General features: G+C 48.7%; 1 protein-coding gene across 1 annotated transcript in view; it reads right to left on the bottom strand.

The window, feature by feature from the left end:
• The window catches only part of WASHC1 (WASH complex subunit 1), a 65,381-nt gene that overhangs the window by 26,997 nt on the left and 20,070 nt on the right, over nucleotides 1–18,314 (bottom strand). Inside the window, exon 2 of the mRNA XM_081927189.1 lies at nucleotides 16,838–16,992. Coding sequence (XP_081783315.1) covers nucleotides 16,838–16,986 — 149 coding nt within the window. The 5' untranslated portion in view covers nucleotides 16,987–16,992. The remainder of the gene's footprint in view (nucleotides 1–16,837; nucleotides 16,993–18,314) is intronic.

Below are 18,314 nucleotides of genomic sequence, written 5' to 3' on the forward strand. Positions count from 1 at the left end.
GGTCTTGGCGATTCCCCCCTCTCAGGCGCCCTCCTACGTGGCTCTGGGGGTGCTCCTGACTCTTGAAACCTGTGTGGGGTTTTGTAGGGAGTGAGCACCGACCTATGAAAGACCGGGTGCACCCTGGAACCTTCCGGAAGGGCTAGACGAAAAGCCACCGGATTGATCTTAGCCTCAACTTGATATGGCCCTAGCTGCCTGTGTCCTAACTTCTTCTTGGCCAATGACCTGGCCGGCATCGCGTGGGCTGCTAACCACACCCAGTCCCCAACCTGGATGTCCTCTCCCGCCCTCCTGTGCTTATCGGCCTGCACCTTATACGCCTGTTTTGCCAGCTCCAAATGTCTCCGCAGCTCCTCGTGCACCTCTTGCAACTCCGCTGCAAACTGGTCGGCATCTTGAGGCCCCCCCCCTCCTGGTGCCGCAAATCTCGGGAAGGTTCTGGGATGACGGCCATTGTTCGCGAAGAAAGGCGTCACCCCGGTGGAAGCGTGTTTCGTGTTGTTGTAGGCGAATTCAGCCATCGGCAGATAGTCCACCCACGCCGCAGGTCGCTGGTTGGCGTAGCACCGCAGGTACTGCTGCATGATCGCGTTGACCCTCTCCGCTTGACCGTTGGTTTGTGGATGCCTCGCCGATGTCAGGTTGATTTTGACGTGCAAGATGCCCAGAAGCTTTCGCCAGAAAGTGGAAACAAACTGGCGCCCCCTGTCGGACAAGACGGACTGCGGAAGTCCATGCACTCTGAAGACGTGATCGATGAAGAGCTTTGCGGTCTGTTCTGCCGTCGCCACCTTGGCACAAGGGATGAAGTGCGCCATCTTGGTGAACAAGTCCACCACCACTAACACCGCCGTCTTACCTCTGGAGCTGGGCAGGTCTGTAACAAAGTCCAACGCTACCCTCTCCCATGGTTGCTGCGGTGTCTCCAGCGGTTCTAGCAATCCCGCCTGCTTCTGGTGCACTGGTTTGGACCTCTGGCAGATATCACACCTGGCGACGTAGTCCGCCACCTCTCCTCTCATCTGGGGCCACCAAAAGTCTCTAGCCACCAACTCCATCGTCTTTTCTTTGCCGAAATGGCCTGCACTAGGGGCGTCATGCAACTGTTGCAGAACCTTGGCTCGAAGATCGTCGGTGGGCACGTAAAGGGCACCCTTACGAGTCAAAAGTCCATCTTGTAATTGAAACTCATCGTTGTGTCGCGACCCTCCGCGTAGCTCCTCCATCTTAGACTGTGCAAACTGATCCCTTTGCAACGCGCGTCGCACCGCGTCCAGGTCGACTGCGATGGTAGCGCACGTCCACGCCTGCGGTGCGAAAATGTGCTTTGCTGCGATTGGAGCTGCTTCCTCCAAGTATTGCGGCTTTCGGGACAGCGCGTCTGCAATAACATTGGAGTCTCCTGGGATGTATTCTATTTTGAAGTCGAAGTCCGCAAAGAACTCCGCCCAGCGCATGTGTCGCTGGGTCTGCAACTTAGCCGTCCGCCAATACTCTAAGTTCTTGTGATCCGTGCGGACCTGCACCGTGTGCTTGGCTCCTATTAAGAAGTGTCGCCACGCTTTGAAAGCTGCATGAATGGCCAACAACTCCCTGTCCCATATGGTATAATTGCGCTCCGTCTTGCTGAGCTTCCGGGAGTAGAACGCACCCGGTCGCCAGTTGCCTTGTGAATCCTCTTGCAAAAGAACGGCCCCAACCGCTCTATCTGACGCATCGGTCTCTACCCGCATGGGTCTGCCGGGATTCACGTGGAGCAGCTGCTCTTCGGAGGCGAAAAGACCCTTAAGCGTCCGGAAGGACCGCTCCGCTTGTTCGGTCCAGACGAACTTCTTCTTCTTGGAACTGAGGGTGTCAGTGATCGCCGCCGTCGCGTTCGCAAAACCTTTAATAAACTTGCGGTAAAAATTGGCAAAGCCGATGAACCTCTGGACCTCTTTCCGATTTCGAGGGCTTTTCCAGTCCAACAGCGCTTGAACCTTAGCCCTGTCCATGGCCAGTCCCTCGTCGGACAACTTGTAGCCAAGGAAATCAACCTCTCTGACATCAAACTGGCACTTTTCCAACTTGGCGTACAGCCTGTGTTCCTTCAGCCTCTGCAGGACCTCCCTCACGTCCTTATCGTGATCCTCCGGCGATTCCGAGAAAATCAGGATATCGTCGAGAAAGCAGACACACTTTTTGTAGAGGAGACCTGCTAGCACGTGGTGCATAAATGCTTGAAAAACGTGGCTGCCATTTTGGAGGCCGAAAGGCATGACTCTGTATTCGTATGTGCCCAGAGGGGTGAACATGGCGGTCTTCCACTCATCTCCTTTCCGGATGCGGATGAGATTGTAAGCTCCACGTAGGTCCAGCTTGGTGAAAATCTTGCCCCTCCTGACGGTCGCTAAAAGGTCGTCAATCTTGGGCATGGGGAAAGCTTTGGGCTTAGTCAAGCTGTTGATGAACCTGTAATCCACTATAAGCCTTTTTTGGGGCGTGTCCTTCTTCTTCACAAAGAAAACAGGGCTGCCTCCCGCTGCTTTAGATTCCTGGATGAAACCGCGCTTGAGGTTATGGTCTATGAACTCCCGAAGCTCTTGCATTTCGTCCTCCGACATGGAGTACAGCTTGGCAGCAGGCAATTGCGCCCCTGGCACTAAATCAATCGCGCAGTCGTAAGGTCTGTGAGGCGGCAACTTGTCAGCTTCCTTCTCACAGAAAACCTCCAAGAATTCCTGGTACTTGTGAGGCACTGTTTGCACCATACCCAGATGCAATGGCTGCTCAGCTTCTCCTCCCTGATCGGTCTGAAAGCAATGCTGAGCACAATACGATGAACAAAAGTTGATCTGCCTCTGGTACCACGCAACCGCGGGACTGTGCCTCTCCAGCCAACTCATGCCTAACACGATGGGTGTGTCCGATAAGTGGGTGACATTGAAACTAATAAGCTCTCGATGGTTGCCAATCTGCATCATCATGGGAGGGGTTTGCTGCACCACTTGCCCCCCCAGCAACTTCCTGCCGTCCACCGTGACCACGTTCAGAGGCGTCGTTGCAGGCAGGAGCGCCATGTTGTGCTGCTTAACGAACTGCAGTCCCATGAAGTCGGCGTTGCTTCCCGAATCGATCGTTATTGGAACCTCGAGGAGTCTCCCATCAGGCAACTGGAGTGTTGCTGTGAGCAGAACTGCCGGTTTGGGAGGCAAAGGGTCCACGCTCTGCAGTGATGCTGGGGGCTTGTCTACAGATCCGCCTGGCTGAGCCCCAGTAGCTCTGCTTCCAGCCAGGCACTGTCGTTTCCCTGAAGCTGCTCCCCTGGTTGCACCTCTGCTGTTACAGTTGCCAGCGCTGCAGTGTGCTTCTGGAGCCTCTGGGGGCACTCTTTCGCCATATGGTGCGCACTGTCACAGATGTAACACTTCCTGGTTCCTCTAGGAGGCTTCGCTTTGGCTGCACCAGGGACAGGGCTCTGGGATGGCTTCTGAGCCCTAGCACCACCAATCTCCATTGGCTCCTCTCTGTCCTTCCCCATTGGCGAGGGGTGCGCACGGCTGAAGTCCCTGTGCACAAAAGGGAGAGTCCTTGCTTGCGCACGCGCTTGGGGCCCGTCCTCCTCATGCCACGGACGCCCCTCATGTCGAATTCCAAGAGCTAAAGCCCGTTGCACCACGTCTTCTAGGGTCTGGGGTCTGTCCCCCCTAGCGATCTCATCCTTGATGGGGGGGCTCAATCCCTCCCAAAAAAGATCTCTGACCGGTTTACTGTCCTTTGGCCAATCTAAGGCGGTGAGCAATGCAAAAAATTTAGAGTGGTATTGGCGCACAGTCGCTTTCCCCTGCCTCAGCCCGTGCATTTGACGGCGCGCAATGTCCACATCCACAGAGGATTGAAAACAAGAATCCATCGCTTTGATGAACGCAGTTGAATCGCGACGGGCCGGTCCATCTTCGCGCCACAAATTGCGTAGCCAAGCCCTGGCCTCCCCATGCAGGTGCGAAACAATGAACCCCACTCTCTCCTCCTCATCTTTAAAATCGTGACGGAGTAAGTGCAGTGCATATACAACGTCCGCTCTGAAATTGGGATAGTCTTGCAAGTTGCCATTAAAATGCGGAACTAGGGCACCCCCCCTCCGTCCAAGCGCAATGCCCTCCGCTCTGGATCCTGGGGCCCCCGCCTTGTCCGCGCGCTCCCACCTTGCCTGCAAATCCTGGCACGTCTTCTCCAAGTCGTCATTCTTCTTCTGCGAAGCAATGACTGCCGATGTGAGAGCGGTAACCTGATTCCGCAATGCAACCAGCTGCTCCTCAGCGCTCATGGCTGCTCCCGTTCGTGAGCTTCGCAAAAAAAAATTTTTGCTTTGAGAGAGGGGACTTACTGTCACGGCCACCCAGGTCTGGTCCCAGCTCACAAGAGACCTCACTCCGTTGCAGCTTATTTACAGGAAAAGTTTATTGAAGATTTCTGCTTCTCATACAGTTCAGCATTGTGGCCGTACGTCTGCCACGTTAGACCGCTGAAGTCCCCTCTGACTCCTCCCCTCTTCCGCACCAACTTAATAGCCTGGCTCTAGACCACCTCTTCCTCTCCTTTCTTTTCCGCAGGGTCTTCCTGCCCCCCTGGGTTCCCTCTCTCCGTGACTCGCCTGAGGCTGAATCCTCTGCCGCCTCTTCCCCCCTCTTTCTGGCTTTAGGGCCGGGCTCCTCCCCTGAGCTCTCTCCACTTCCGCGCGCCTCTACGTTTGAACTTGGCGCGCGTACGTTGCTGCTGACCTTTCTTTCGACCGCTACACCACCCCCTGCTCTGCTCTCCACCCTTTCCGGCTGAACACCCTGCTCCAACCCCCTCTCTCTGTTCTCTCCTAATCCTGCTCCCTCCGAGAGGCTGACGACTCCACCCCCTTTACTCCGTTCCGGCTGAGACGTCTCTTGCTTCCTCTGTCTTCCACTGGGCTCCTCTCCGCTTCTCCCTTCTCCTCCCCTTTGCTTGATTAAGGTAACCCCCTTTTGAGAATCCTCTGACTCGCTGCTCAGACTCGTGGATTCCCTCAGAATTCCGTCATCTTCTTCCTCATCCTTCTGCCCCTCCTCCCACTCGCTCTCCGTCTCCTCTGTCATCTCCTCCTCTCTCCCAGAAACCCTGACAATAGTTTATATACATTTTGCAAGTTGCGGTTGCAGGCATCTATTGTTAACTCAGCTTTTCACTTGCATTCTTATTTTAAAAAGCCCCATTGCATGCTCACCCATTTTTTGTTATAATGACACTTAAAAACAGGCAAGGGTTTAAGTTACTGGAGGTTTTTAGTATAAAAGCAAGTCAACTTGGCCATCTGTCATGGGTAAAAGCTGTCTTTAAACAAGGCTCCTCACACATTATGTTGTTTATATGTACACTGAAAAAGTAACAGATGATAAGCCTACATGCTGGCACACTTGTCAGGAAGCTGGGATAGCCAGCAGCTCCACTATTGCCGCGTAATGTGTGCTACAGCCCCCTTGCCCCTGGTTCTCAGAGAGAACCAGTCCTCTGCTTGGACTGGACCACTTCAAGTAGCAAAGTGGGGGCTCACGTGACTGAATGTTCCCCCATACAAGATGGGGGGGACCCATTCAGACAGCCAGTGTGTCCAATAGAAGAAGACTTCTACCCTAATCTCCACTCCTGCAACCAAACGGAATTTTCAGTGTGTACAGAACTATTTTATTTATTTATTTCTTAAATTATTTACATACTGCACCCTTGCAAAACATCAGAAAGGTGTACAGCAACATTTAAAAACTCTTAAAAGTAATACAGGCGGAGGCCATTTTTGGCACATCCAAGTGACGCAATGGACCCAGAAGGCGGCAGAATGGGGGTGAAATTGAGGCGGGGCAAAAAACCGCTTATATGTGCCCTGTCGACACATGTGGGGGGCGGGCGGGAACAGAACTCTTGTGTGATTTGGTTATTGGCTGTACAGAATAATCATTAAAATAACTGGATGCTGAAGAAGATGTTAAACAATTGCATAGACATTAAAAAAAAGTCTTCAAGAGACACCTGGAAGTCAAAAGTAGAGATGGCTGCCCAATCCCACAGCTTGGGACTGGCGACACCAAGGGATCACCCACACTTTCACTTGACCCGTATTTCAATTGTATTATGTAACGATTAATTCCCCCGGGTCCAAGAGCTTTTCTTATTGTTCCATGGCTGTGCCTTGTGAAAATTCAATCGTACCCGCTGAATTGGATCTTATCAGATGCACAGAAAATTCAAAGAGAGTTTTTGCTTAACCGAGCTTTAATTCAGCGGGCAAGGTCAGAGTTCAACAACCAGCAGCGCCTGGAGACAATAAGTCAGGTCATGAATCCACAGAAGTGACCAGAGGAGGAATGACCACTGGGAGGAGTGTAGAAAGAAGAAACGCTACGGTACATTTGCATCAGCACGGACGCCTTCTTCTGCCCCAGCTGCAACAAAACAAGTCTCTTCCGTATTGGTCTCTACAGCCACAGCAGGCATTGTAACTCTCCAACAGCTTGACTTGACCCCCAACGGAACACTCTTCTATTATCTCTTGAGACAGACAGATGCCAACGTATGTTTCTTGTACAGATCTATAGTACTGGGACCTTCATGTAAGATCTGTGAATCTTTATTGTGCTATTGGGTAAGTGGAGACTGGAAGATGGTTGTCAAATCTGCGCTAAACAATACTCAAGCAAGTATATAAAAGGAAGCTGACTCGGGCACCAGCCTTCATTAAATGACACTGACATGAGTATTATTGCAGCTGCATGTTTAGGATTAGATGCAAAACAGTCCTTTTTTTAAAAAAAAAAAAAGTATCACTTCTGACATACACTTTGTAGACTGCACACTTCTAACTTCCTGCAGCTTTTCCTTCCTCTGTATTTTCCACTCTTCAAGTTCAAATCAGTTCATAAGTTTGCCACTTCCATTTGCACAATCTCTAAGATCCAGTCTTCCTTCTGTGTCAACGCTGCTGTTCTTCCGGCCGTCGCTTGCTATCGTACATCTGCACTATTGCAATGTTCTCTTTGTTGATTTTACCCACTTCTCATCTCCCAACCTCTTGTTTGCATTCTTCGTTCTGCCGCTCGACTTGGATTTTTCTGCCTGCTGTTCCATCCTCATCTTTGCCCTTCCTATAGGTCTTCCTGTCTAACTCCCTTATCCTTTTTGTAGTCAGTATAAGCTGCTCGTTTGTTCTTAAGATTTTAGTTTATCTGTCTACATGGTGTTTTACGAAGTAGCATAAGAACAAGGCAGATCCCTGATCTCAAGGGGCTTACACACTGCTCTAGCATTTTAAAAAGTAAAATAATGCTGGTGGTATTAGTTCATTTAAAGTTCTCTTTTTAAAGAGAGGGAGGGGAAGCTCCAATGTGCAGCCAAAAATCCACAGGAATGAGAGTACTGAATAAAATCCATTGTGTGCCCCTGGGAAAACTAAGATAGTCAACTTGGGTATCACTAGCACTGCATTTTGCCACACAACCACCCAGCCTTTAAAGCAAGAAAACAAAGTTTAAAAGGGGGTAAGATAGGGTTGTCATATTTAAAGAAGTGGAAATATGGACACAAAAGTTGTTGAGTTTTGCCCTAAGTTGTTGAGCTTCTTCAAAACAAGAAAGAGTTCTTGAGCTATTTTTAATAATAGTAAAATTATAATAATAATGAAATTCCACAAAATCTACACTTCCAACATGAGCTGCCGTATAAGATTTTCCGCCCAGCAATTTCTGCCCAGACACTGTTTACGAGGGCAAAATACCAACTATGTCAAGGAAGTTGTGGACGTGTGGCAACCCTAGGGTAAGAATTGGAGATTAGGCATCTTGCCCCAAAGACCCAGGGCTTGGAGTCCCTAGGCCACCCCCTAACAAGGCCTCTGCCACCCACGTTGGTTTTTAAAATGACTACCTCCCTGAATAAAGTTGTGTTGTGTTTACACATACTGTATTGGCCTGAATGTAAGCCTCACTTTTTTTCCAAATTCTGACCATAAAAAGTTAAAGTGTAGCTTAAATTCGCGACCTTACAAAAACTGGCTTTTACGATATCGCTGTTGAAACAGACATACGGTAAAATGGAACGGGTGTGAGTGCCTGGAGAATTGTAAGGGAGTGTCTTATATTCAGGCAATGTCTTTTTTTCTCTCCCTCCCCCCTTGGATTTTAAAGGTGCAGCTTACATTCGGGTGCTGCTTATATTTGGGCCAATACGGTAGTAAATCTGTCCATGCAGTTATGGGTCCTGTGTAGTTCTCCTGACATCCTTGGTGCTGTCCTGTATCTCTCCGGTCACAGAGAAATTTCTTCTCCCCAAACTACTGAGAGATTTGTCCTTTTTCATGAGTCTGTTAACAAAAGACTTTACGTGCCCCCCCCCACAAGCCTCCAAGCCCTTTCTAATTTCAGACACGGCCCATTGACAGTACATTTAGTCAAAAAGGAAAGACTAGAGAGAGAGAGAGAGGAAGAGATAGCGTAATCTTCCATCCAAGTGTGAAGAGCAGACCTTTCGCACTTCTTCTCCCTTCCCGTTTGCAGCGAGAGATATTTCAAGCTGCAGAGTGTTATATTTCCAGACAGCTCCCTCCCCACCAAACCTCTGACTGAAGTCATGCCTGTAAAGTGAAGTGACTTCTCTGAATCTGCTCCTTGGGGGCCCAATGAATGGAAGAAACGTACCCATAAGAAAAGAACATGAAATTGAACTCCAGTGGGAGGGCTTAGGGGTTGACTGTGATGGGAAAAGGCAGGCCTTCCCGCTTTTATTAAGATAAACAAGACTGGCAAAGGAAACCCGCATACGATGCCTTCTTGCAAATCACAAGAGACCCGAAAAAAGTGGGTGGGGAGGGGACTGGTATATCATGCAACCGGAGATAAACTTCCTTGGTGAGAGTGTTGCTGAATTATTTAAAGGAGTGTGCAGATAGCATTGATGTTGAGGTGGTTGTCAAATTTGTTCACGTCTGCTGATATCTAAGGTTTTTTTTTTATAATGGAAAAGAAGCACTGCCCCACCCCACCCGCCACAAAAAACCCATTGCCCTCCCTTTCACCTGAGCAAACCAGATACATCCTTCACACCAAGTTCCCAAATAAAGGTTCTGTCAGGCACCAACCAATTTAATCAGTCTCCTTTGCTGAGCTATCACTATCAGTGGCTGCTTCTTTGCATTTGTCGTCAAATTTCATAGAATTGGAGAGTTGGAAGGGACCCTAGGGATCATCTAGTCTAGGGGTCAGCAAGGCTTACTGGGCACGGGCCGGATCATTCCTGCGGAGATCCTCCGTGGGCTGGGCTGGCGCAGCATGATGCCAGAAGTCGCGTCTGCGCATGTCCACGGTGCCGGAAATCGCTTCTGCACATGCCCAGATGCTGAAAATCACGCCTGCGCAGATGCAATTTCCGGCACCAGGGCATGTGCAGAAGCGCTTTCCGGCATCTGGGCATGCGCAGGAGCGATTTCCGGAGCTGCGGAATAGAGTCCTCGCGCCGTGCTGGTTTAGCACGGGGAATCGCCGAATGGGCGGCTCACTTTGGGGGCAGCTCATGGGCAGGTTAAACGGCCTCCATGGGCCGCTTCTGGCCCATGGGCCTTAGGTTGCTGACCCCTGAATTCTAGTCCAACCCCCTCCAATGCAGGAATATGCAGCTGTCCCATACAGGGATCGAACCTGCAACCTTGGTATTATCAGCGCCATGCTCTAACCAATTGAGCTATCCAGGCATGGACCTCTAAAAACTGAAGGTATGGTGGGACTGAAACAAGCTTCTCTATCCTTTCACATGTAACAGTCCAATTTTTCGGGCAAAACAAAGTAAACAAAAGGCTTCAGGAGAAAAACTAAGGAAAACGGGGTCCCCTCCCCCACATCTCTACGACTCTTTCCTCCTGGGAAGTGAGTGGTTCCTCTAGGGCCTCCTCAATTTCTCAGGAGAAGCATGTTCAGCCCTTGAGTGGGTAGCTGAACGAGCCAAACACTTCCGGACCAAGCTGCCATGACAGAGGACCCCACCCTAGAGCAACCTGTCCAGACAAGCATGACCCTTCCACACTTAAGGAAGTTGGTCACAGCCAAAGCTGATTAAGGACACAACTTCCATAGGGACTCTCTCTGGATGCGCTATGTATGAGCACAGGAAGCTGCCTTGTGCAGAGTCAAAGCACTGGTCCAACTAGCTCACCTTGCCAGCATTTCAGACAGGTGTATTTCCCAGCTTTACCTGTAACTGAAGCTGAGACTTCCTGCGTGCATGCTAAGCAGACACTCTACCATTCCGCTCTGGCCCTTCCCTGCCATTTAAGCGCTAACTATCCTAGCAAGCTGAAGAGCAAGCCTGACCTTCATATAATATATGGGGAAAGGAAGAACTGCAGCCAGATTTGCTAAATACACCAGGCATTTAGAGTCGAAGCATGTAGGGGCTAACTATATCAACCTTCTGCACTTGGCATTTCCCAGAACGCAATTTGCTGGCCTAAGAGACGTTATGCTATTGAACTGCTTAGAGGGTATACATACATTAGGGGCCAGCAAGCATACACATGCAGTGAGTAACACGCCTTCCTGGGGAGTTGAGAGTCACCATGCAGAGATGCTAGAACAAGTTGTCCTTAAGCGATACAAAGCTCTGTTCCCCCAGGGCACTGGTCCCTAATTGGTGGGCGTATGGCTCTCATTCAACGACATTTGACTCTTGTCCTGAAATCTATGCTGCATTTTAAGAAACATACTGATGCCACTTGCAATTCCATCCAAGATCCCTGGGGTTGGCCCTCTGCGGGTGTTGCTTATGAGGTCCTGCTAACTTTAGGGAGAATTCCCTAAAGAATTCTCCCTAATTCCCCAAATTACTATGCCAACACTGCCCTGGTGGCATCCAAAGTTGATCTGATAATAGGCTTAGGCCAAAGGTCTCAGGCTACAGAACAGAGGCCACTTGTTTTTCAAGTGCCACTAAAAACCTCCTTCAGTTTCTTTCGGAAGCAAAGAGTCCTGCCTGCAAAATCCCAGACTCTTCAAAACGCACGTGGCTTCGATCAAGCGTCATCGGCACAACATGTGTACATAGGATAAGAGTGAGAAAGGGTAACAAGTACAAATCTCCCCAGTAGCCATGCCGGTCTGTTATGAGAAGGACAACGAAAGCCTCCTGGCACCTTAAAGACTAACAAATGCATTGTGCCATGAATTTCTTTTGTGGCATGATAACAACAACAACAACAACAACAACAACAACAACAACAACAATTTATTATTTATACCCCACCCACCTGGCTGGGTTTCCCCAGCCACTCTGGGCGGCTTCCAACAAAACACTAAAATACAATAACCTACAAAATCTTAATTCATCCATTTTTATGTGCTTTTAAAAAAGAGCTCGGACTCTGGCCTGCCACCTATCTACACTGAGCAACTCATGTACTCAGCGTGTCTTTGGGAACATTTGTTTAACTGAAGTGCTGGGACCCAGGATACGAGGGGGCTGAGTCCTGTGCAATTTATAAGGACTGGCTAGGATTGGTCTCCCAAGCTGCTGTGGAAACTCTCTTGAGGGAGGCGAGCAATCAGGTCATTGTGTGGGCAGGGGTATAGGAAAGGGGGGCGGTCCGCCCCAGGTGCCATCAAGGTGACAAATTATCAAGGAACACTTACTGCTCTACTAGGGCAGTTCATAAAAAACTTTTTTTTAAAAAAATGCCTTCTCCAAAGGTCTTATCTTACTGCACTAGCTTCATATATAGCTTCATATGAAATTTCATGCATATCAGTTAATATCTCGACCCTCCTCCATGAAAATAGATGTTTACTTGGCCGTTTTCCTATGTCGTGAAGGCTGAAATTTCAACAAAGCACGTCCCTTTGCTAGACTCTTTTCGGGCACCTGCTAAAAGCATTCTTCTTTAGGCAAGCATACCTAAATGCTTAGGAAGTTGAAGTAATTTTAATCTCAATATTTTGGCTTTTGTATGTTTTAAAGTAGGAATGTTAATTTTTCTTGATTTTACTGCTATGGGTTTTTTGTGGGGGTTTTTGTGGGTTTTTTTGGTAAACCACTTTGCAGGTTTCTTAAAATAAATTCAATTAAATAAATAAACAATAAATATAAATAATGTAACACAAGCCAAAACACAATCCATCCTGTAGACTTAAGTATCTGTCCATAGTCGCCTACCTGTTATCAGAGGCTCAGAATCCACATTCCTTCGTAAGAAAATATGAAATAATGTAAAACCATTTTTGCAGGCAAAAAAATAAAAATAAAATCAATGGGGGGGGGATTGAAAAGAAATTTTCTGCACTGGGTACCACCTGGCCTTCCTATGCCTCATTGTGCAGGATCTCTGGCCTCCCTGGATAATGATGGCCAACCAGCAGACATCTGAACTACCATATTTTTCGCCCTATAGGAAGCACTTTTTCGCCTCCAAAAATGAGGGTCCTATAGGGCGAATGCAGGCTCCTTGGCTTCAGCGATAGCAACGCGAAGCCAGGAGAGTCTTCTCTTTGAGGCTGGCGGTGGGGGAAAGCAGCGCTTCCCCCCATCTCCAGCCCCAGAGGATTGGGGGGCAGCGGAAAGGTGCGTGACGCCTTCCCGCTACTCTCCAATCTGGCTTTGAGGCTGGCAGTGGGGGAAAGCAACCCTTCCCCCCATCTCCAGCCCCACAAGCCGGGTCAAAAAGCCCGCAGGAGCCGAGCGCTTTTTAAAGGGTGCGTGGCTTCTGCGGCCTTTCTATGAGGTGGGGGCTTTTGCCCAAGTAGGGAGAAGGGACTGGCTGACCAAGTCAGTCCCTTCTCCCTCCTGTAGGCTTTTGCGAGAGATGGGGGAATTCCCCCACCTCCCGCAAAAGCATGCAGAAGCCGTGCGCTCTTTAAAGGCTGCATGGCTTCTGCTGGCTTTTCTACGAGGTGGGCGAATTCCCCCACCTCGTAGAAAAGCCTGCAGGATGCCGTGCACCCTTTAAAGAGCGTGCCGCTCTTGGGGGCTTTTCCCCAAGGAGGAAAAAGGGACTGACTGGCCGTTTCAGTCCCTTCTGCCTCCTGGTCGAAAAGCCCGCAGGAGTCACGCGCGGCTCCTGTGGGCTTTTGCGGGAGGTGGGGGTGCGCCCTAGGTGCGTCCTATGGGCCGGTGCGCCCTATAGGGCGAAAAATACAGTACCACCGATTATGGTTTTCAATGCTTCACTTCAAAATCCTGTAAAGTTGTCCAACTCTTGATGCAGATGTCCTAGACAGCAACCATTCTGTCTCCAGCTACCCACTTTCCCCCTTTTTAATTTGCTACTGGAGGACACGGTAGTCGTTTTGCAACAGAGTGGAGAGCGGATCACCAAGAAGGGCAGGACAGGGCACAAATAAACATAAAATTTTCATATGCTAATGTATGTAGCAGGGAAGGCTGTGAAGCATGTGACCTGTTTGCCTGCTCAGTCTGAAATCCAAGTGCTAGCCATTGATGGGCTGTTTCAGGAACCCTTCCATCCTCCCTTTCTAAGAACTGTTTATCTTTAAACTGCACTCGAGATAGACACCCCTTCAAATAGAGGACTTTCCTCTGTAAAGCACGAAACGTGGCCTCCCTATTTTGCAAGCTCAGAGGCATTTGGGTTGTATCTAGTTTCTGGATACCTGCCCTGGCCTATGCAAAGAGTTCTTGAACTGGTTATCATGGAACACACGAGAAGGATTGTGCATGTTCTGGGCTTTTAAATAGCAGCCCCAACATCTTGCAGATCTGCGCCATTTATTCTGCTGGTCATGGTTTAGGAAGCTTATGGTACCGCGAAAGGTATGTGATGGTCATGGGGAGACACAATAAATTACACAGAGGCCACTGCGGCGCACCCTCTGATCACTGGAATGCTATTCAACTCCTCTGGCCTCCAAGATTTCAACACACATTTCCAATAAAATCTGTACACACGGCATCTAGAAACTTTTCAAAACATAAGCTGAAAGCCTTGGGAGTCATGTTTCTGCAGTTTTTGGCGTTCAGGTAGAAGTAAAACACCAGCAGACGCAGAGTCCTGCATTACAGACAAAAACACCTTTAGGATGAGGGGGAAATCTTAGTGCACATTCATCCCAAAGAAGTCCTGTGATGGTGTGATATAACGCCCAGAGTCCTTTCAACCAGTTCACTGCAGATGCTGCACCAGAGGCACTCCAATCCATACCCTCAGCACAACTCCCTCTTTGAAGGCTCAAAGCTTAACACTTCACCCTGATAAGCCAGAGTTCCCCCCCCCAAAAAAAAAATGTGAGATCCATACACCTTATCTCAAGATAGCAGAAGGAAAAGGTCATTCTCTGCTAAGTGGTGAGATTCTCACCTTGAAAGCTTTCCCTCTGATTGGCACAGAACACCCAAGGTTATGGAACTTTTAATCAGACGCCTGCATAATTACCGAATCATTATTAATTATATCAGAGAGCTCCAAGGAAAGGCAAAGCAAACAAAAGGCCTGATGGAGTCTCTCCTGTTGTAGGAAAGAATTAGTAATTACAAGCCAGAAGTGCACTCAAGAGTAAGGGAGCGGTGCCACGGCTGGCGTTCCGAGATTTGAGTGTGACAGGCATGCTAAGAGAGGGAGCCCTTTCTTCCGGGGAAGGATGGGAGGGGCACTGCGGTATACAGAAATAACTCACACGTTCCCGTGGCTAGAAGGCAAGGGTGGTTAACCTGTGCCCCCTTCCAGATGTTGCCAGACTACAGATCCCATTATCCCTGACTGGGCTGGCTGAGACTGATGGGAGTTCTAGTTCAGCAACATCTGGAGGGTTGCAGGTTAGTCACCCCAGCGTAAAGTGTAAGATCACTTCAAGATAAAGGGCCACCTGTGAACTGGAGTCCTGCCTCTATCTTTCGTCGTAATCTTGTAGACATCCCTTCCTGACATTCTGCCTTCTGCTTCTGTACAAGGGGAAGCATCTGAGGCAGAATGCCCCTGAATGGCAGTTTCTGGGGATCATGAGAAAGCTGCTAAGCTCATGTCCTGCTTGTGAGCTTCTCATAAGCACCTGCTTGGCCACTATGACAGCAGAGTGCTGGACTTGACAGGCCTGTGGCAAGCAGGACCTGACTGCAACAGCACAAGATCCACTTGCAATTCCTGCCCACTGGAAATGTTTGCATTTTTAACATTTACTTGTTTTGTGGTGGGTGGGTGAAAAGAGTGGCTTTGCTATACACTTCTCAGCAGTTACCCTAACAAGCCTCTTCAGTGCACATTACAGTGGTACTTCGGGTTAAGTACTTAATTCGTTCCGGAGGTCCATATTTAACCTGAAACTGTTCTTAACTTGAAGCACCACTTTAGCTAATGGGGCCTCATGCTGCTGCCGCGCCACTGGAGCACAATTTCTGTTCTCATCCTGAAGCAAAGTTCTTAACCCGAGGTACTATTTCTGGGTTAGCAGAGTCTGTAACCTGAAGCGTATGTAACCTGAAGCGTTTGTAACCCAAGGTACCACTGTACTGTTTTAAAACCACACAGATCCAAGGCTACATTTGTGATGTGCCTGTAGACAAGGGTACATAAATAAGATCTTGCAGTTGGTGTAGCTGTTGATGCAACAGCACTTAATTTGTCACAGCCTAACAGTGCTCAGAATTAACACTGTAAGAACAAAGAATGCCTGAAGTCTAAATCGCACCCGCTTTCTTGAAAGCTGAATTATATTTGGAAAGTGGCACCCTCACCCCCAACACCCATTTGCGGTATTCCAAATTCTGACAGCCCCGCTGCAACTGGAAGGTTGATTTGTTTAATTTAGACCATTTATATATCCCATGTCTCCATATGCTCGAGGCAGCCCATGAATAGATACACAACACTGCATTTAAGAACAGCAACAACTTAATAGACTAAAAAAAACCTAAGCAACGTCAGAGTAACACTTGTGTCTCAGTGACAATTCAAATCATAATGCAGTAACTGCCCAATAAAGTAATTCAGTCTCATTTTACAAGGTAGGCAGGCTCTGCCAAGTTTCCTAAAAGCTGCTGGGGGAGACACAGATGGAGATTGCTCCATAAACATGAGGCTACTGCTGTAAGGCCCTGATACTTGCTATGTCATGAGTGGGGAACCTCAGGCCTGAAGTTCCGAATGTGGCTCCAGGTCTCTCTGCATGGTCTTTGGGACTCTGTCCAGGCAACACATATCCTTGCTACACCTCTTAACTGGCCCTGCTCTGCATCCTCCTCTACTGATTTCATGTAACTGGAATGTGTCCTTGACCTGTAATAAGGCCTCTGGTTTGCCAGCATAGAAAGTGGAGCATGTCTGGCCAACCTTGATGGCCCCAGAAGGTTGAGCATGGGGGAATGTGGCCAGGATGCCCATGCCTGCTATAGATATTCAACAACACACAAATAAGGAATGCAGAACAGGGCCCTTTGGTGCTGTGGGTTAAACCACTGAGCCCAGGACTTGCCGATCAGAAGGTTGGCGGTTCGAATCCCCTTGCTGGGGGAACTACCAGAATTTTGATCATCTGTTTTTTGGGGGGGGGCAGGGGGAGACTTTTCAATTCTTAATTTGTTAGGCATTAATCAACCTCCTCTGTTGTGTGGGGGACAAGGCAGGGGCAAGGGCTGCCTGGACTCACAGAGCTGCTGCTTTCACAACACTGATCCATCACACAGAGATGTGAGGGCAGGCAGCAATGTGGGCCTATTTAGATCCCAGCTTTCTCCACTTCTTGGACTGCCAGACACACAGAGGCTAAAAAATCCTAAGCGGGTGATTAAGCACCCTCCCCCACATAATGTACTTCTCCATTTCCCACTGCACAATATGGCTGAACCATACCTGTTGAAGATATCGTTTGAGACTTTCTGCAGGTACTGAAGTGCATCTGCTATCTGGTGAATAGTTTCTTCTCTGTGGAGGTCAGGCTGGATGAGGGGAACAGAGTATGTCTGTCCCTCAAGGAAATACTTCCGGGTCACAGTAGCCATTTCTGCCTGAGAAGACAACCAACAGCTTGTTAAAAGTTTATTCATGCCCATGTCAGAATCCTAGAGTTCTGTTCTAGCCTCCCCACACCTAGTGCCCCCCAGATGCTATGGACAACAACTTCCATCAGCCCCAGCCAGCATGGCCAATAGCCAGGGACGATGGAGTTCTAGTCCAACAACCAGCTCCAAAAGGTTGCCTTGCCAACCCCCGAGTTTTCTAATGCCATGCAAAGCTCTACGGCAGAAGGCTTTTGATAGCGTTGATTGTTAACTCCAAGTCCATCCCTTTGGACTTCTAGAGGGTCTGGGATCATAAGCCCATGGCAATTATTTCAAAGATGCAAGAGCAGATCAAATTCACAGATGCAACTGCATTAGTGAGTTAGTTGGTTTTGCTCAACCTCACACCCTATGCACCAACTAGTGCCTCTAACCATTATTTGTACACAATATTAGTAATTGCGAAAATCCAAGTGCTGCTACATGAAATTACCCTGATTTACTCCTCAGCAGGGCCTGTACCAGGATTTGGGGACTGTCAGGCTACAGAGGATTTGGGATGGGGAACGCAACCCTTCATTTTCCACTGGGTGCTTGAGAAGATCAAACTGAACCTCAGGGGCGCAGGCATTTGAATGACCCAGCAAGCCTCTAGCACCAGCTCCACTCCTCTAGAAGCACGTGCCCAGAAGTCCAAGTGGGATTCATTTCTTACTAGGAGATGAAGGCAGACTGGTAAGACAAAAGGAAAAAGCTTACGCCAACAGAGTTCATCCGACAAACCGGAATTTACTCTACCACCTTCAGGTACTGAGATTGTTCCCCCCATGAAGAAGTGATAAAGAGAGCATCAGACAGTGGGTCATAGGATTTGGCAGCTCCATCATCAAAATAAGTCAGGAATGTTGAGCAGTATCAATTCAAAACGACAGACTGGCAGGAGAAGCCAGAAACACCCTTGAAGTTGCCATTTTTTAAAAAAAATGAAAAGTTGTCAAAGAGGCTTTTATCTCCCCTTGTGACAGACAGAAGTGGGCCAAGCAGTGGCCCATTTTGAGAGGGCTACACCTCACTTCCAGATGAGAAAGTAGTAGGACAGCAGGGATGTCAAGAATTGGAACGCTTTTTTGGAACACATCTAACCACAGTGGGCTTCCTCAGGTTGAAAAACAACAGCAACGTGTGTTGAGGTTCTGGAAGTAGCAAACACAAGTGGGAGATATAGGAGTGTATTTAACCTTTTGTTTGAATGGACACACAATAGCAGAATCAGCCATTTTGATCCCACTTGAGACATATTTTTAGCACAGTGTCCAAGAGGGCTTATG

The sequence above is a fragment of the Podarcis melisellensis genome (genome assembly GCF_964234715.1).
Source record: "Podarcis melisellensis genome assembly, chromosome: 10".
NCBI lineage: Eukaryota > Metazoa > Chordata > Lepidosauria > Squamata > Lacertidae > Podarcis > Podarcis melisellensis.